The sequence below is a fragment of the Paramormyrops kingsleyae genome, chromosome 4 (assembly GCF_048594095.1).
Source record: "Paramormyrops kingsleyae isolate MSU_618 chromosome 4, PKINGS_0.4, whole genome shotgun sequence".
Lineage (NCBI taxonomy): Eukaryota > Metazoa > Chordata > Actinopteri > Osteoglossiformes > Mormyridae > Paramormyrops > Paramormyrops kingsleyae.
The window spans coordinates 6,743,531-6,763,594 of NC_132800.1; the positions used below are offsets into that span (position 1 = coordinate 6,743,531).

The 20,064-nt window shown below is 43.3% G+C and overlaps 1 protein-coding gene across 3 annotated transcripts; it reads right to left on the reverse strand.

Moving 5' to 3' along the window:
- Positions 1-1,292: 1,292 nt before the first annotated feature.
- On the reverse strand, positions 1,293-17,578 carry LOC111857135 (polymeric immunoglobulin receptor-like). Of its 3 annotated transcripts, XM_072710521.1 has the most exons (10): positions 17,426-17,578; positions 16,278-16,610; positions 13,658-13,978; positions 6,618-6,941; positions 6,030-6,156; positions 5,609-5,703; positions 5,457-5,506; positions 4,785-4,886; positions 4,081-4,134; positions 1,293-3,443 (listed from the first exon to the last, which is right to left on the reverse strand). In XM_072710521.1, the coding sequence occupies exons 1-10, from the start codon at positions 17,472-17,474 to the stop codon at positions 3,393-3,395; spliced, it is 1,506 nt and encodes a 501-aa protein (XP_072566622.1). In that variant the 5' UTR covers positions 17,475-17,578; the 3' UTR covers positions 1,293-3,392. The 3 variants fall into 3 exon arrangements, 2 of the variants coding, with proteins under 2 accessions (XP_072566622.1, XP_072566623.1); XM_072710522.1 differs by lacking the exon at positions 13,658-13,978; XR_011989856.1 differs by lacking the exons at positions 1,293-3,443; positions 4,081-4,134; positions 4,785-4,886; ... (4 more) ...; positions 16,278-16,610; positions 17,426-17,578 and adding an exon at positions 7,459-12,736 and having other exon boundaries at positions 6,807-6,941.
- Between the last annotated feature and the right edge of the window lie 2,486 nt (positions 17,579-20,064).

The following is a 20,064-nucleotide window of genomic DNA, read 5'->3' on the forward strand; positions in this document are numbered from 1 at the left end:
CTAAGACGAAATAGAGAGGAAGTTGCCAAATGGAGCGGGCAGCGGTCATTCTGCGGACAGCTTTTGCCAAGGACATACAAGCCCACACATGGTGCCTGTGGTCTTCCTCACCTTCCTACACGCCCACACATGGTGCCTGTGGTCTTCCTCACCTTCCTACACGCCCACACATGGTGCCTGTGGTCTTCCTCACCTTCCTACACGCCCACACATGGTGCCTGTGGTCTTCCTCACCTTCCTACACGCCCACACATGGTGCCTGTGGTCTTCCTCACCTTCCTACACGCCCACACATGGTGCCTGTGGTCTTCCTCACCTCCCTGTTCCTCCTCACTGTACCTCATGGTAAGATGTTTTTTCTGGGAGTGAAGCTCTTTTTATGAATATTACGAAGGATAAAGACAATTCAAAACCCTGATTTAATTACAGATGAGAGCCTGCTGATTATTTATTGTTTTATTGGGTACATCCTATTACAAATACATGAGATGTGCATGTTATTTACTCACCAAATTAAAGCTGAACCTGCAGGCCATGTGGACACCCAGGACGGGACGGGTCAGTCGATTGCAGGGCACATACAAACCAGTTTGCCTGTTCTTGGACTGTCCAGCGAAATCACCTGCCCACCTCTGCTCTAGGTGAAGGGGGGCGCTTTTAATAGTTCAGGCAGAAGGGGGAGGGGCATCCTCCGGCCAAACCTGTTTCTGTTCCGCGCAGTAGTTTTTGCCAACCCAGTGGGTTTCAGACATATTTCAGGGGAGGAGGGGGTTCAGACCTGAAATTTTACTAGCTGTATATGTGCCTCGATTCCTATTGCCATATGACCCCCCCCCCCCCCCCCACAGCCCAATATGTGTGGTGAGCTGGTCTCTGCTTAACCGTGTGTGTCAGCTTAAACTGCACCTTGACTGAATGTGTCTGGCAAGGAGTAACAATCAATAATTATGAAATTATTCATAATATGGGAACTGCACAAGCTTTACAAAAGATTGTAGCAAAATGGATTTTCTTCATATGACAGAATAACAAACCGTTGGGAAATTTTGTTTTGGTTCCTTAAATCTTCGTTATTACTCAATGCTACGGCTTTCTTTTTCAACTCTCGTTCTTCTAAAATAAAACAACCAGAAAGAAAGAGCATTTGAGGATGCTTGAAAGTTTCCCCTTTGGGACCTGCTGTGTACAAAATTAGGGAAATAGAGATGAAAAGAGCTTGTTCCCTTTCCGAAGTTCAGATGATTATAACAGACGATAACACATCAAAGAAAATAATTAAAACATACGTACAATTCAATGGCAAAAAACACAAAAAATTTGCCTTTAATTCACAACAGTTTTCGTGATGATATGTTATTTGTGTTTAGAGTGAAACAGTGGTTTAATCTATAGGTTGGTGGTTTAGTTTCACCCACCCAGCTCTGCACCTGTTTTCTCTAGGGTCTGGGACATCCCCTTGCAGTCTGTAAACTTAATACATGATTGGTGTCCCTTGTGTGTCACTGTTTGAGTAAACATGTCACCTGCAATAGACTGGCTGGGATGTTACGTGTCACTGTTTGTGCAAACATGTCACCTGCAATAGACCGGCTGGGATGTTACGTGTCACTGTTTGTGCAAACATGTCACCTGCAATAGACCGGCTGGGATGTTACGTGTCACTGTTTGTGTAAACGTGTCGCCTGGAATAGGCCGGCTGGGATGTTACGTGTCACTGTTTGTGTAAACGTGTCGCCTGGAATAGGCTGGCTGGGATGTTACGTATCCTGTGCTCCCTGGGATGTGACCAGGGTTGCTTTAATGCACGGGCTAAAGAGGGGCCTCATCTAACCTTGTTTAATAACATATTAAACCACGCCCCCCAGTCAATGACTATTCTCATCACTGCACTCCCCCATGACCATGTTAATGTGCATTTGCATGCAAGGGAAAAGTGGTAAAACTGTGGGCTGTTTGCCACTTTGCTGGTCTGCTGGGCGTGTGGACAGAGATCAGGATGATCCCTGTGAGGTGAGTGCAGAGAGGGGCCTCAGTGACGGAACCGTACCACTACAACTGAAAGTACAGGGACACCGTCAAGTATTGGTGCAGAGGGTATCTGTGTTACAGCATGTACGGCCTCGGCAAAGGGCAGAGAGAGGGTGACAGTCACAGACAACCCCGACCTGAGTTTTCTATTTTTATTCATCATAAACTTTTCCGTTCTTAGACATAAGCTATGTGTACTGTGGTATGCTGCTGTCTAATTATATATATTGCAGCTGTAATATATATTGTCAGGATCAATAAATTGTGCGCGTGTGTGTGTACCTTGTTTTGCTATACCAAAAAACCTCACATGTATAGCAAATACTGATAAAACTTGACTAGTTGGGTTATTTTTTTGGACCTCACTATTTTTCATAAAAATCTGTGAATGCAATTCATCCATACATTTTCTATATACTGTACCTATATACAATGAAAACTGGGGCAAACGAGGAACAGGTGTAAGACAATCAATTACCCAATCAACAAACACTGGCACAAGGAAACGGGCATCAGGTGGAACCAATAACAACCAATAGGCACAGAGACTAAGAATGGAAATAGAAAGAAATAGAAAGAAAGACCTAAAATTGAACAACCGGAGACATACTACACTAGAAAAAGAAACAAGAAAACAAAGTACAACCAAAGCACATGGAAGACAAACAAAGAAAAGGAAAACTCAAAAAGGAAAACAGAAAACACTGGGGAACAAACAATAAATACAAAATAACAGATGGGATTGACCTCAGCCAGTCTCAAACCCAGGACCACGGGCCCCATGAATTATAAACTGGATGCTCAACTCCCTAAGCCATGGGTCTCAAACTCCAGTCCTGGGGGGCCGGAGCCCTGTGTAGCTTAGTTCTTTCCCCCTTCCGCCACTAATGATCCAGCTCAAGAGTTGTGTGGTAATAAGCACAAGGAGTTGAATCAGGTGTGTTAAATGAGGGTGAACCAAAAACTTGATGATACTGCTGTCATCTTCCTTAACATGTTGTGCAGCCAAGAGAAGCACCAGGTGTCAAACGATGTCATTAACATCACAAAGGCTTCATGTTCTGTGGTGATGTCACACCATGCAGGAGCCTCTTTGCCTGATACCCTGTGTATCATGGGATAGGTTCCCCACAACCATCAAAAGAGCTTATGGAAGACGGATGGATAAAAGTATACAGTGATATACAGTTTGATTCCAGTCCCGACACTGTATGTGTAGAGTTTGCATGTTCTGCCTGTGTTTATGTGAAGCTCATCCAGGAGCTCTGGGTGTCTCCTTGTCTCCAGAGACTTGGTGTCCCTGTGATGTCCTGTCTGCAGTGCCAGGGTCCGTCTGGTAGGGTCTGGGGGCATCTTGCCACCTTCTATTTCCGAGCCACGGTGCTGTAGATGACCTCGTGTGGATTTGCTGCAGCCTGGGGAAGCAGACAGAGTTTAGCTAGAGGTGCATTTCAGCTTGTGCACACATTTTACAAACGTATATTGTGTTTTTGCAAACATTATGTTTACATGTGACATTTGCACATTAGTCTATGTGCATTATACAAACTGGCTCAGGGTTAAAAACAGAAAGAGTGATATTGAGAGTATCTTAATCCAAAAAGGGAATTTTATTTATAGTGAAAATGCACAATTGAGGATAAATGTTGCAAATTATACACCAAAATTGGTCAGATTGCTAAAAAAAAAAAAAAACAGCTCAACCACAAAGATCTGTTCAAAGGAACAAAACGCAGCTACAGAACAGCTCCCAGCACCCAACCAGCCAGACTGAGAGAGAAAGTCGTTCCCCCAACAAGTGTTTTATTTTCCCGTCTACTAGCGGTGACTGAATCCATATGCTGGTAGCAATCAGGAGCACCTCAGCACAAACACAAAAAGCAGTAAACATGCAAACACACGAATGGCAAAACACAAAGACAGCATGTCTATGGATGTGACAGTCCATCACTGCACCGGTAATTTATGCACATCCTGTGTGAAACGGGGGCATAGATGCCTGTTAGCTAAAGACAACCACAGTGTGAGGCTCCAGGAGGGAAAGGGAAGCACCTTTTTCCTCTGTGTGGTCGTGTTGCTGTAGATCACATCTGGGTCTGCTGAGGTCTAAGGGAGAACATACAGTGTTACTGGGCTGCATTATCTTCAGGACTGTGCCATCATCATGTACCATTACTGTTACACTTTACCATTACTGTCACTCCAGCATTTTTCAGGTGGTTGTGTGTGTGTGTGTGTGTGTGTGTGTGTGTGTGTGTATATATATATATATATATATATATATATATATATTACATACACATATAGTTCGTGTTTTATGATCTTTTTGACATAAATCTGCCTAATTTATTATGCTTTGCTATTTCGACTTTTGATTTGATGGGAAAAACCGCAGAAAAATCCACCATTTGGTCACTAAAACAGCTGAGGTTACGTTCTGTTCTGCACCATTAAACAAGGTAAGTCTGTATAGCAGCCGGAGGTAACTAACAGGTGTAGAATATAAGATATTGCATTGCTATGTGTTTAAGTAATAAACAGAGCACTATAGTCAGTGAGCTCCGCCTCCTCATGTAATGGTGGTTGCAGTAGGACTCTGTGCTCTTCATGGCACCTGAGAGTTTAGAAATGAAGCACCACATAAACCTAAATACAACACAAGGATACAATGGTAACTCAGCTTAAGGAAATTTAGGATGCATCAGACACTCTTTCCTGATGGGTCTCAGTTTGCATTTAGGGCTCCAGAGTCTTACCATGTTTTCTATGGGCATGACCCGGATAGATGAATGAGCCAAATTTCTGGCCCTTGTAGTTACTGAGATGTATGTCACTTCATCCTTGGGGTCTACAGAGGGCTGGACAAGGAAAAAACACTGTAAATGGATACTGTAATCATGTACCATTACTTTTACACTGTATAATTACAGAGAGGACGCACACTGTAAATGGATATTGTAATCATGCACCATTACTGTTACACTGTATAATTACAGAGAGGACGCACACTGTAAATGGATACTGTAATCATGTACCATTACTGTTACACTGTATAATTACAGAGAGGACGCACACTCTAAATGGATACTGTAATCATGCACCATTACTCTTACACTGTATAATTACAGAGAGGACATACACTGTAAATGGATACTGTAATCATGCACCATTACTCTTACACTGTATAATTACAGAGAGGACACACACTCTAAATGGATACTGTTCATGGTCTGTGGTAAAAGAGCTAATGCTTATTAGCGTGATCTGCTCATTGCTTTGCTACAGTTTTCACACATTCAGCTCTGCTAAGCCGCACTTATCTGGCAGAGAACCAAACCAGACCATGGTGGAAATTTCACAGATGGACTCCGTGTCACACCCAGGTCTAAACAAAGCACCCGAGAACCCGAGTCAGAAGACACACTTACAGTGAAGGCAGCTGTGTTTTGTCTGTTCCTGTTTCTGGCCTGTGCCACTGCTTAAATATAGAAAATGGCAATTTAGGAAAAACTGACACTTCTATTTCTTATATATAAAAGTAAGAGGTTTTCATTAAAGTTTCGAAAGCGGCCATCCTCACCGGATCTTCTGCACAGAATCATGACAACAGCGAGTAAGAGCAGCATCAGCAGCAGCACTCCTACGATCCCCACAGAGAGCGGCAGTGTGGGATCACTGGGTAAATAAACATGGTGGATTTCATGTTATCTGGATGAAGGTACCCAAGACCTGAGCAACACCCAGCAATCATGTATATATGTAGGGTATATATCTGTCCACAGAAGGACCAAAAATGAAATAATCAAACAGCTCATTCTAATGGGAAGCCCGTAAACATCTAAGGTTATGTCCACAAACCTGAACCCACTGACTGATGACTGATTTTCTACAGCAGATAATTCAAGATGAGCACAGCAGAGTGTCAGAGAAAATGGCAAAAAGAAAGATTGTTCCAATGTAACTGATTTATAGATTTACCACGTCATATATGTATGTCTTACCTTAAAATTGAATTTGTGACGTTCTGTTCTGCTGAATTTGATGTCAAAGGAAAAGGAGAAGAAACAGTAGTTCTCAGTGTCGTATGATGGTTCCTTTCTGTCTGTTGCGTAGTTGGGACATGAATTACTGTAAAGGATCATGAGAAAACCCACTGGATTAGTTCAACATCAATGATGAAGACTGGGAATGTGGCAACAGCACTGAATGCAAATACACAAACAGACACACACAGCAGGGATGCATGTTAAACAGCCAGCGTCTGATTCACTACAGTCTGCTATTGGTTCAGACCTCAGCTGCCATTAACACTGGTGTATATATACAAAGGAAGCTGCATTACAGCCACAAACTGCATTCATTTAGACCTATAATCATTTTGATATCTGTCTTTGAGTGACAGCATTAAACTCTGGTTCTGATTGGTTGATGCTGAATGGAAAAACACCCTCTGACTTTATCACAGTGTGACAGGCAGAAGCACAAGGTCACCATGGACTCATTTAGTGTGAATCACAGCCCAGGAACAGCTCTCTCCCTCTGTGTGTCTCAGGGTCAAACAGAAGCACCTTCAGGAACCGACATCTTACCTTCCCGGACTATCAGGGGCATAAAGGCACCATCGCTTTGTGCTGCAGACGCCTCCACAGCACACCAGTAATAGTCAAAGTCCTCCTCCTGCAGGTCCCTTATGGTCACATTAAACACCATTTGGTCACGGTCATCAGAGACTGACACTGTCCCTCTACTCTGTTCCCCATCTGACTGTGCTATTCTGGAGCAGGAATCCCATTCATATCCTCTACACAAGTATTTGGTTTTATCTTTATAATTTTGGTCATAGTAACATGGGATGGTGACAGATCCTCCTCTTGGTGCAGAAACCCAGCTCTCAGTCCTCACACTCTGAGCATCTATGGGGAGAGAACATGAATGACGGAGCATCAGAAACATAATAATACAGAATGAACATGCAGGTAACTTATGACTGTAGAATCAGGGAGGAACAACCAAGTGAGATGAAATGTCCTGGTCAATAAAGGGTTAACAGGCCTGAGTTTTATGCACTGTTACGATCCAGTCTAGGGTTGGACCGCAACAAAGTGAAAGGGAAGGAGGGATTGGGGAGGACAGGACAACTAGGGCTAGGAGAAGGGAACACGGGACACAGAGGGAGTCTTTTTTTATAGTTTTTTTTATAGTTTTTCACAAACACAATACAAACACTAGGTGTAACGAACGTCAGGAGTGACAAAGGCCAAAGAAACAAACAAAAGCACATCTACCGAGTAACCCAAGCTGAGCTACCTAAGTGAACACAAAGAAAATGGTGAAACGAAACAACAATGCCTAAATCTATCTCCCTGACCAAACAAACAATAATCCCCACGTTAACGAATAAACCAAAAAAGGCAGACACTCCCTACACACCTAGTGAAACACGAAACACCAAGCCGAGGCAAAGGTATCAAAAGGGAAAACCGAGAGGCGAAGTCGAAACACAGGCGAAAGTCCAAAACCAATCAAGCAATCAGAAACAAAGGCGAAAGTACAAATAAGGGCGAGGCGAGAATCGGAAGTCAAGGGCAAAACAGTCATACACGATCAATCAAACAAAGCAAAAGCGAACAGAGAGCGAGCTAGCAGGCGAGAAGCAAGTAGCGGGCAGACGAAGGGACGAAGCGGCGAACTCTTCAGCTGGCGAACCGGAAACGGCTCCGAGGGCAAGGGAGGCGGGGTCAGGTCCTGAGGGCGGAGTCGAGGGTGCGGGCGACCAATCGGCGAGTGGGCAGGACGTCCGAAGGACCTGCAGGCATCCTCCTAAACTTACGGCACGTAACACTTACGGCACGTAACACCCCCCCACACAAGAGTGAACCCACACGGGTCACCAAAATACACAGATCCCAAACAAAAAACAACAAAAACCACAAAATAAACATAAGAAAACAAACAGAACGGAACTTCAGGGGAGGTAACAGAGTTATTAGGATCCGGGGTCACAGACTCAACCTTCGAAGGTTTATCCAACACTGGCACGGACATGAACGTGTCCTCGAGGTCAATGTCGGCAAGCTGGCGCCGCTGTGCACGAGTAAGCACACACGCAGGAAACACCGTCGGGTGTTCCACCGCTACATCATTTTCACACAGCACAGGGTCCAGAACGACTTCGGGTAGAGGAACGATTCTCTTCCCCGCTATGTCATTCCCAAGAATAAACGTAATGCCTGGGACAGGTAACTGGGGCTGGACAGCTACTCGCACGTATCCCGAGAAATCGGGAGTACACAAATAAACGGTGTGCAGGGGAACTCCAGCCACACACAAATCAATTCCCTGCACTAACACATCCGTACCACAGTACGTATTGACAGACAGGGGAATAACCCCTTCCACCAAGAAGGACTGAGCGGCTCCCGTATCCCGCAGGATGGTCACAGGGTGCCGAGCATCCATCTCACTGAGCGAAACCGAACCAGTAAATACAAATGGTTCGAAAGCAGCATCAACGCGAGAGGAGGAGGACGAAGAACTGTCGGGGCAGGCAGCAACATTTACTTTCCTAGCTGCTGAACGAGCTTCCTTGCGCTTTAACACAGGACAAACAGATATAATATGGCCCACTTCGTGGCAATAGAAACACTCGCGTTTCTCCACGGGTGGTGGAGACGATGCTGACGAGGGGGAGGATACGACTGGACGAGTTTTACGTGGCAAAGGAATCGGAGTAAACACAGTTTTGTGGGTCAAAACGAACTCGTCAGCGAGGGTGGCAGCTTCAGTTAGCGAAGTGACCTTTTGCTCATTCAGGTACACTACCACTCGATCAGGAACACAGTTCTTAAATTCTTCTAACAGGACCAGTTCCTTAAGCTGGTCGAAGGTAAACACACCACTAGCGCCGCACCACTTATCAAACAAGACGGCTTTCTCGCGTGCGAACTCCACGTATGTTTGGCTGGCGGATTTGGGAAGATTTCGAAAGTTCTGCCGATAAGCTTCCGGCACTAACTCATAAGCGCGAAGCACAGTAGCCTTCACAATGTCGTAATCCAGGCTCTGCTCTAACGCAAGAGCCGAACAAACTTCCTGTGCCTTACCCACAAGCTTACATTGCAGTAACAGTGACCAAAGGTGTTTGGGCCAGTTCAATGTCATAGCAATGCGCTCAAAAATGGAAAAGTAGGCGTCTACCTCATTTTCCCGAAACACAGGAACAAGACCGATGTGTCGGCTCACATCAAAGCTCGATCTACCAATTTCCGGGGAGACAGGCGAGCTCAAGGGAGACCGGGGACGGGGTCTAGGAGCGTCTTGGGCGTCAGCCTGGTCTCGGGCGGAGCGAGCTGCGGGTGGAGGTGTACCTGGTGTGGGTACCTTACGCGGAAGAGGCATTGGTTTTTGGTCGCCCATGCTCATCCGACGTAACTCCAGCTCCTTCTCAGCCTCCATCTCCATAGCCCGGACACGGAGTAGCTGAGCCTGGTACTCCTGTCTCTTAATCTCAAGCTCGAGCTCCCGTAGCTTAATCGTCAGCAGTAGGTCCTCCCTGGTTGAGCGGGGATCTCCAAGATCCATGCGGTGTCCACTCCCTGGATCGTCGCTGCTGGCCTCCGCTACAGCAGACATCCGAACCGGGGTGGCAGCAACACTAGGGGATCCACCCAACTCAGGCAGTATACCTTGCTGAACCAATTCATCGAGCAGAATTTGCTTAACAACCCGCTTGGAAGCCTCAGCGGGAACCAAAATGTTAAAGAAGTCTGCTATCTGTAGCAGATCATCCTTGCGGCACACATCAAATTGTTCGAGTGTGGGGTAAAGGGTGAACGCAACAAGGTCGAATTGGGCCATCACGATTACTGCAATCACCACAACACCCCCCCACACAAAAAAAATCCGCCAGACAAGCACGAAAGGGAAAGAAGGAAAGGACGAGCCCCCAATTTTGTTACGATCCAGTCTAGGGTTGGACCGCAACAAAGTGAAAGGGAAGGAGGGATTGGGGAGGACAGGACAACTAGGGCTAGGAGAAGGGAACACGGGACACAGAGGGAGTCTTTTTTTATAGTTTTTTTTATAGTTTTTCACAAACACAATACAAACACTAGGTGTAACGAACGTCAGGAGTGACAAAGGCCAAAGAAACAAACAAAAGCACATCTACCGAGTAACCCAAGCTGAGCTACCTAAGTGAACACAAAGAAAATGGTGAAACGAAACAACAATGCCTAAATCTATCTCCCTGACCAAACAAACAATAATCCCCACGTTAACGAATAAACCAAAAAAGGCAGACACTCCCTACACACCTAGTGAAACACGAAACACCAAGCCGAGGCAAAGGTATCAAAAGGGAAAACCGAGAGGCGAAGTCGAAACACAGGCGAAAGTCCAAAACCAATCAAGCAATCAGAAACAAAGGCGAAAGTACAAATAAGGGCGAGGCGAGAATCGGAAGTCAAGGGCAAAACAGTCATACACGATCAATCAAACAAAGCAAAAGCGAACAGAGAGCGAGCTAGCAGGCGAGAAGCAAGTAGCGGGCAGACGAAGGGACGAAGCGGCGAACTCTTCAGCTGGCGAACCGGAAACGGCTCCGAGGGCAAGGGAGGCGGGGTCAGGTCCTGAGGGCGGAGTCGAGGGTGCGGGCGACCAATCGGCGAGTGGGCAGGACGTCCGAAGGACCTGCAGGCATCCTCCTAAACTTACGGCACGTAACACTTACGGCACGTACCCGAAACTTACGGCACGTAACAGCACAAACTGGGGTCTTTTTACAGTTTTTGTCATTTGCTAAGACACGCTCAGTGAAACTGGGATTCACTTGATCTTCATCATCACATTCTTAGCACAGGAGAAGTCTTCTCTTTCAAATGCCTTAACACTTTTTCATTTGTTTCACGCATTTTTCACAACCTTTGTCAAAACAGTCACCACCGATCTCATTGAAAGATCCCAAACTCCATTGGATTCACTGTGTTGAACAAAAGGAAAACATCTATTAACAGCTGATAGAAAGTACTTGCATAATTATGAATATCCAATGCACCTGTGTGAAACTTGTTTGCACAACTCTTCAATCAGCAATCAATCCTCATCCCTCTACAAAAGATGCCACCTCTGTATTGCTATTTGCAAGCATGGATCAAAGAGGCCATAGGCACGGAAGGAGAGTAAGAGGCCATGGCAGAGGGGCCCGAGGAAGAGGAGTTCGTATGCGTGGTGGAGGAGCTGCAGCAGCAAGAGGACAAAATCGAGCTCAAGTTCCAAATGAAATTCGGGCAACAATTATTGACCATGTCATCAATCATGGCTTGTCCTTTAGAGAGGCTGGGCAAAGGGTCCAGCCCATTCTGAGTCGGAGCACTGTGGCATCTATTGTCAGGCTTTTTCGGAATGAGAACAGGTAATTCACAGTGTTACTGTAATGTATACCACGGTGTATTTCAGCTTTACTGCATTGCCCTGTTAGCAGAACAAACTGTGTCTACAGTAATGCAGCTGTTTTATCAATCCTATTTATGTGACTGTCATGCAGTAATGTCAATTTCGACATGCTTTTTGCTTTTACTTTGTAGAATCCACACACTGGTGGCAGAGGAAAGATATTTGGTCTTGAACAGGAGTCTGCCATTGTAGATATGGTAGTGGCAAACGATGCAATCAGACTGCGTGAAATCCAGGCAGCAGTAATTGCAGATCAGGGAGTATTTAGAAACATAAACAGTGTGAGTTTGGCAACTATAGATCGAGTCCTTAAACGAAACCATGTCAGAATGAAGCAAATGTACATAGTTCCGTTTCAAAGAAACTCTGACGTCGTAAAGGAGGCACGATTCCAGTACAGTATGTGCAGGTACAGATTTGTTTACCATAGTTACATGCGACTGGAATAATTTGCTTCGTGAATTTGCTCTTTTTCTTAGAGAATAATGGAGCTTGAAGCAGAAGGGGCACATCACAAATGCATTTCTGTGGATGAAGCCGGCTTCAACCTCTGTAAAGTGAGGAGACGCGGGAGGAACTTCATTGGGCAGAGGGCCACTGTCACAGTGCCAGGTCAGAGGGGTGCCAATATCACCATGTGTGCTGCCATCTCCAATGATGGGGTCCTTTGCCACATACCAACTATTGGCCCATACAATACAGAACGTCTCATCACATTTCTTGATGCATTGAAAGAAATACTGATTCCACCCGAAGAGAGAGGGCTGTTGAGGCCTGGCATGACCCTGTATGTCATAATTTGGGACAATGTGGCTTTCCACCACTCTCGCCTTGTGAATGAATGGTTTGCAGCACAGCCTCGTATTTTGTTTTTGTTTGCTGTTTCGTTACCATCTACACCATCTATACAAATGAGGCCATGGAGTGTCCCTTTCCTTTTTGCAAGGCAACACAATGTAATCTGTGCAAAAATAGTGGGTATGGCAACACATATATTACAGTAAAACATTTAGATTCATTCATTTAGCAGGTACTTTTATCCAAAGCGACTTACAGTGAAGTACTATATCTACAGAGACAGTCCCCCTGGAGCAAGTTGGGGTCAAGGGCCTTGCTCAGGGGCACAATGGTGGCACCTCCTGGGATTGAATTCACAATCTTCTGGTATTCCTACAGTAATAGGAGTCTGAGTCCAGATCCCTAACCACTAGACCACCACCATCCCCCTAGATCAGGGATCTCCAAGTCTGGTCCTGGAGAGCTACTGTCCAGTAGGTTTTCTATCCTACAGTACTTGGCTTCTGATGAGCCTCACCTGTTAGTGGTATTTACTTGAGAACAGGTGTTACTCATCAGAAGCCAGGTAGGATAGAAAAACCTACTGGACAGTAGCTCTCCAGGACTGGAGTTGGAGACCCTTGCCCTAGATCACCGCAAACATTTTACAATGGTTGAAGCTGGAAAGCTAAATGAAAACACACACCTGCCTGAAATTTCAGCTAAGAACCTGTCTAGGAATTTGTTTGGTTAGTGCCAATTTGCCATATGTACAAAAGGGGCCATCTTTGGATCGGCATTTTCTGCTAGGAATGAAATATTTACATACTGCAAAAAAGAAACAGCAACACTTACATGATTTCTAATGAAATATATTGTAGCATTTTAGAATTGGTTGGTATTACAATTTTTACACGCAAAAGTAGTTCTTGTTTGTTTTATTTTTACAATGCAACATGACAGTAATTTGTGCCAAACTGGAGGATACAGCCACACTTTATATACAGTATGTAATTTGCAATGTTGAAAATTGTTAGTGTTTTTTAGCTCATTGAACATTGAGTGCCCCAGTAGTGTTGTTGGCTGACAGCATTTGTAATGGTTATGGCAGCATGAGTCACTTTTGGGTGAATCGTGAAACGTTTTGGTGGGTGTAGGGCATTTTGCACCAAAGGTTAAGTGATGTGCTCAGGTGTGTATTGGTACAGCCCACTGTGTGAAGTGTTGTGAAAAAGTAGACATGGTATTGAGACAAGTGTGAAAATGATTGGAAAAAACTGTAATACCTGAATTTACTACAAGACAGATAAATGATTTTGAACCCTCATTATGAGCACCAGTTAAATCAAGCTATGATGAAACTATGTCAGCATTAATAAAAGAGATTATATTAGCTTACTTGGAGTAACCAGGAAGAACAGACTGTCAGACGTTTCCTTAGTTCTTCCTTCAGCCACAAAACACCAATAATTTCCCCAATCTGACTGCTGTAGGTTCGTCATGGTAACTAGGAAGACTAAGTTATCGGGATCATCAGCAATGGTCCCCTTGGTCTGTGTCGCTTTAGTATCTGATGTGCAGGGAGGGCGATTTCCTGATTTACACCAGGATTTCGCATGGTTTTTATGCTCCTGACCATAGAAACATGGGATGGTGATGGATCCTCCCGTTTGTCCTCTTAAATAACTGAATGTCTTCAGGGTGGAACTTCTTTCTTTAGCTTGTAGGAAAACAAACAGTCAGTCATAGAATTATCATTGGAAAAGTATATGAATCACCCAGCTTCCATCTGCTTATCATATATACATTTGCACATGTACTATTGGGGGCCGTGTGTAAATATTCAGGTGTTCAGGCTCCTGTAGGAATATCTAACATAAACCAGGAGGCGTGAATCCTGCCGATGCACCAGCCATCACCCCCAGCCAGGACGCGTCAGGACGGCGTTTCATTGTAAAAACAGGCAGCACCAGTCTGTCATTATGTGAACTGCACATGCATCACATGGTAATTTTTACACTTTGTCTTGGTTATTTTCCTTTATGCTTCTATCTGTAAACTTCATGTATCCTGCTGCTATATTTCATATTATCTTATTTTAGCCAGCACTCTGGAAAAACACATTTTTATTGGAGCTGGCAAATTTATCGTGTCACCACGTAAATACTTTCGGTTTTATTTGGTTCCTTTGGCCAGGAAACTGAGAAACAAGAAACGCAAGATCATCGCGAGATATTAAGTGAGATGCTGCCTTAAACACGCTTGGCCTCCTCCAAACCACACTGTACAGATATTTCATGCATTTACAAGTTATTTTGGTGTACTGCCTGCGGATTTTGCAAAACTCCCAGACAATTCCCATAAAAAATTTTTATGCTGACCCCGCAATATACCAAAACCGCGATGGGGAAAATCACGATACAGACGGGTCAACTGTATTATTTCATTGGTCGTGTCAATGCATGCAGTATCTTGTTGCCCAAATGTGAAAACAATGAGCATAGACTTTAATGATGACCTATAATATTCCTTTCTGGTTGTAAACAACGTGAGAGTTTAGGTCGTGATGCTGCACAGGATCCCAGAATTCAGAGCTAAAATCAAACATTCAGTTACCGTCTCACATTATTTTGTTTTGAAAATGACCGTGCATACTGTAGGATAAAAAAGAAATACCTTCATACTGTCAGCACTCCATGACCAACAATATAAAGATAAACTAACTCTTAACAAAACCAAACTTGCACAATGGTTTACCTAAATATGTGACTACACATAAATAGTGCCAACAATAATCTAATGACAAGAAAGAGGGTGTGATGTAGAAACATTACCCTGTGTGGCCTCGGACATCACATACATGTATATGTGTATGTGCTATACGCCATTAATCGCCAAGGTGCGTGATTGAAAAAATCAATAGTTAACATCCCTACATATTGTCACGATCCGCTCCGTTCGATCCCGATGTGTGCCACGCCCACCTCGTTACCTCGTGTTCAGCCCTGATTGTGATCACCTGAGTCCTGTTATGTCTAGCTTGTCTTTTGTATTTAGTCCTCGTCTGAGTCAGTCTTCCCCAGATCCGTCATTGTATTGTTACCTTGTTTGTGCTTGTCAGTCTTCTAAGTCTAATAAATCCCCGTTACGTGACGTCCTGGCTGATTCGCCTGCTTCCCTGCTCGCCTCTGTTGCCAGTCGTACCACATATAATGTAGTGCCCTCTTTTATTGCCTCTGTTCATTTAGCCATTTTGAAAGCACTGCAATTCAGCTTGTACTTGGTTGCAAGTGGTATTTTTGTTGCAAATGAATAATCTGCACATCACAAGTTTAATTACACCATTAAACAAATGTTAAAATATGGGTCATTCTCACGAACTTGAAACATTTTTGGAAAAAATACAGTTTGTGTTGTGTTGTGCAATTTACATTACCTTAACTTTTCAGGTACATTAAAAATGTGCAATTTATTGGTGTGATCTGATGATTTTTTAAACCACTTTCCCCAAAAATCAGAAACGCAAAACTACATAAACTGTTCTTAAATCTTTCAGTTTTGCAACACACAATAAGTAATCAATTTACTGTATATGATAAGATCATCTTAGTATCTCTTACTCTGGATTTGATTAAATACTTTTGTGTATTACAGAAATAAATAGTAATGTAACAAAACCGATTTACTAACTCAAAATCAAAATTGATAGTTCAGAAAACTGAGTCTTCAAACTAATTTTAAAAATTAGAGTTAAATCACAGGTTATCATAATGGGTTTGTAATAATGACTCATGTACTCCCCTTTGTGTTAATTCTACATTAAAATATTGATGAATATAATTTTTGATATTAGGTGTCAATCACAGAAAGCTGTGTGTTTAATTAGCATATATTTTTTAATTGATTCCCAGCCCTAATATGTATATCATTACTGCTATTTTACTCATAATACAATTATTCATTTAAAAGGTGCTACAAATGAAGGTGCCTTTAGGAAAAAAGATGATTAAACCGCATACCAGTAGTAATCAGGTTGTATTTTTCATCAGAGGCAGCCTTATGTCTCCAGCCATCATCCACAGCACACCAGTACCTGCCTTCATCTGACTTCTGCAGGTCCCTCATGGTCACAATGAAGACTAAATTCTGGGGATCATCAGTGACGGACACCCTGTTTATGCCCAGTGGGGAGTCACTGCGTGTCTCTGGGCTGCAGGATGACGTGCCTTTCCCTTTACACCAGGATTTCACACTGTCTCTGTGCTCCTGACCATAGAAACACGGGATGCTGATGGATCCTCCTGCTGATCCAGTTAATGTCGTCTGTTTGGAGCTTCTTACAGGGAGGATGGCTACAAGAAGAACAGCAAACCTGTGAGTAATGTGCCGTGATCTTTGGAAAAGAAATTATATAGTTAGACAGATAGATACCATGTGGCTACTGCTGGTCTCTAGAACCAAGCCTGTCTTCTCACCTGCTTCTGGAATTTGGTCTGTATTTGGTAAGTGTTGTATCCTACATTGATTCTGACCTTGGCCAGTATTCCATCTTACGATTCTCGAATATCTGTATTTTGCCTGTTAGGCCAGATTACAATCTATTAAACTCTCTGATTCTGCACTTGGATCTCAGACCACTTTTGTTACAAGATGATGTCAATTTCTTTAGCATTTTATCTTGTCTGTGAGAATAAGGAAGTGTTTCATTTTAAATTCTTTAGAACTCGCTTCACTGTAAGAGATAAACCTACTGATGTTCTGAATGACTGCCAGAAGACAATGAAGGAGAGTATTTCATATGAATATTGTGTGAAAATATCCATACTAGCCATAGGGATCCTAAACAAGTGATTTTCAAGTGGATTAATTTTTTTCATGCACAAAATTTAGTTAGGCCAGATCCTCACTGGCAAAATATGGTACATTTACACTCTTATAGCAGCTTTGAGTAGTTTACTCACTTCTGCTCAGTGTCTGAGAACTTCACTTGCTCACAATAAAATTTTATGTTGCGTTCTGAGTAAAAGCTACAACAGAGGATAGTAATACATCTAACTCAATTATCTAATTTTCACATCAAAAAAAAGTACTAGACTGAAAATAAAGCCTCTCTTTTCCTTCTTGTATGATCAGTTAAACATAAACTGAACAAAATGCCAAACTTTACCTGGTAACCCTATAAAAATGACGAAGAGGAGGAAGAGGAGAGGAGCCATGTCTGGTGTGTCGATTGTGGCCTTTAGCTGTATCTGTTTCTATCCCTCTGTAATAAAGTGACTGTCTGTCCTCATTCTGAATGTGTCAGTGCATTAAAGGGGCCTGACAGAGAGGGAAGGAAGGAGATCACACACACACACGCACACACACACACACACAGAGCATCAACCACAAACACCCTGAATCAGCTACAGCTATTTTCTCAACAGTTTCTGCATCTTTCATTTGAGTCGTCAACAAAGGTCCGTAGTGGCGGATGTCTGCTGTTATTTCCAAGGGCGTAACTTTGGCTGGAACATTGGGGGGGGGGGTCGAGGTCTCCACCCGTTACAGGGGAAACATGATTATTGGGGGGGTTATATTGGCTGGATCTGATTATTGGGGGGGGGGGGGGTCATGACCCCCCTAACCCCCCTGGAAATTACGCCCATGGTTATTTCCGTTTCAGTATTCAAGACACTTCGTAAATGGTAGTTTATAACTTTTATAAAAGATTGCTAATTTTTCTTTTTTAAATATGATAGGCAGTTGTGACATTGCTACTAGAAACCAGATTCTGCAGAATCACAAATCATCCTGATTTAATTCACTGCAACTAATTAGCTGGTTATGATGAAGCTGCAAATTCAAATGAAGCATTTCATAATCAGCTTTAGTTCGGCTAATTACTGTCAGCAGCACAGTTTACATTAGGAAGATACTGGGGTGTCATTATAAAAAATGCTCCTGAAGGAGTTCATATGGCTCCCCTGATGAACACAGGCTGAGGTGACCTTTGGCCCAGCAGCGAGTTGTAAACGATAAGCTTCATCTTCATTAGTGCTATTAATACGACCTGATGCCCAAAGGGTTTGAGATGTTTATCTTTGAGTGTGGAGTCACATGACTGTGGCAGAGAGGTGACAAAATGACACAGACACACAGCTTAAAAACAGCCTGTTTTATTACCACAAAACCATCTTAAGCTGCATCGCCTTCAGCACAGCCTGCATACGCCCCTCTGTTCGGCTGTGCGGCCACCTGCCTGCATTTTACTTCTGCTAAACTGTACAGAGAGCCGTGTTGGTAAGTGTGGGTCACCAGCTTCAAAGGGGGGAAAACTGCCAAAGCCAGCAGTGACAGAGTGTCAATCTTCACACCCGGCATCAAGTGACACATCTATCAATACATGTGTCTTTAAGTAAAACATTATTTACATTTTCTTCATGTGCATCTTTAGGGAAAATTTTGAAAAAAAAAGATGGTACAAATTTACATCATTTAACAGTGACAAGAGGATCTTAAACTGACAGAAGAAAGAAAATGTAAACACCAGGCCCACAGAAAAGAGGAAGTGTTTGCTCATGTCACTTCCTCCTTCTCACTGATGCAAACTTCGCTGTCTTTTTCTCCCTAAAAATTACTTCTTCACACGCAGCCTCAAGTGACACGTCCATCGACATGTATTTCCAAGTAAAACATACTGTAAATTTTCCATCACATGCTTAGTTTGAATCTTTAGCTCATTTTTTGAAATTTCTCCAGTGAAAAAAATCCAACACAGACAAAAAGCATTTTAAACAGAAAGAAAAAAAATGGAAACAACAGCGCAGCAGAATGCATGAAAGAGTTTTTTCTTGAGTCACTTCCTCCTTCTTAATGCAAACTTGGCCTAATTACATCTTCTGGCCCCGTTGTCCTTTACTCCCTGAAAAAAGACACATTTATCTGTCTGAAATACAGGGGGCACAGTGACACAGTGCTTACTGTTTGCATGTGTCATTTGTATTTTCTCTCTCTCTGTTTCCCCAAAGACCTGCAGCTTAGCTGGGCTGCTCTCTCCACATTCCCTGCTGTGTCTGTGTGTGTCTCTGGGTCCCTGTCCATCCCCTGCCCTCTGCTCCAGGTTCCTCCTGACCCTGCACTGGATAACTGCTAATGGGGAACAGACAGTGTGTAATGTGACCCAAATCATGATCCCTTACTGTAGTGATACTGGGCAGCATGAGCATCGTAATGGTAAATAATAACATATTCACTAGTGATATGTAATGACAAATACAGAAATAGGGAGAAATAGGGAAAAACTGCGTAGGGACGCCAACTTTGTTTGGGTGGCTGCAGTGAGATTTTCAATTTAAGTCTCATACATATGTACACGTATTTACATGCAAGGTTTATTACCTTGTAAATAGTCTGTAGGGTTTGTAAACTACCCCAACGGGTTTGATGTACCTAATTTTCCAATGACATGGAAATCTCATAAACCCATGTTTTATTCATAAGAGCACATAGAAAACATACCAAATGTTTAAACTGAGAAAATGTATCATTTTAAGGAAAGAAATAAGGTAATTTTTAATGTCATGGCAGCAACACGTCTCAAAAAAGTTGGGACAAGGCCATGTTTACCACTGGGTGGCATCCCCTCTTCTTTTAACAACGGTCTGTAAACGTCTGGGGACTGAGGAGATCAGTTGCTCGAGCTTTGGGACAGTTCAGTACACGGACCCTTCGTCTATGAAGCCATTATGTTGTAATTGGTGCAATGTGTGGTTTGGCATTGTCATGTTGGAAAATGCAAGGTCTTCCCTGAAAGAGACGTTGTCT

Bases quoted from the DNA above. Each gene is read 5' to 3' on its own strand.
- LOC111857135 (XM_072710521.1), bottom strand. From the start codon at position 17,474: ATGGCTCCTCTCCTCTTCCTCCTCTTCGTCATTTTTATAGGGTTACCA. The intron at 16,611-17,425 runs GTAAAGTTTGGC...TTCTTCTTGTAG, and splicing joins CATTTTTATAGGGTTACCAG to CCATCCTCCCTGTAAGAAGC. The intron at 5,507-5,608 runs GTGAGGATGGCC...TCTATATTTAAG, and splicing joins GATTCTGTGCAGAAGATCCG to CAGTGGCACAGGCCAGAAAC.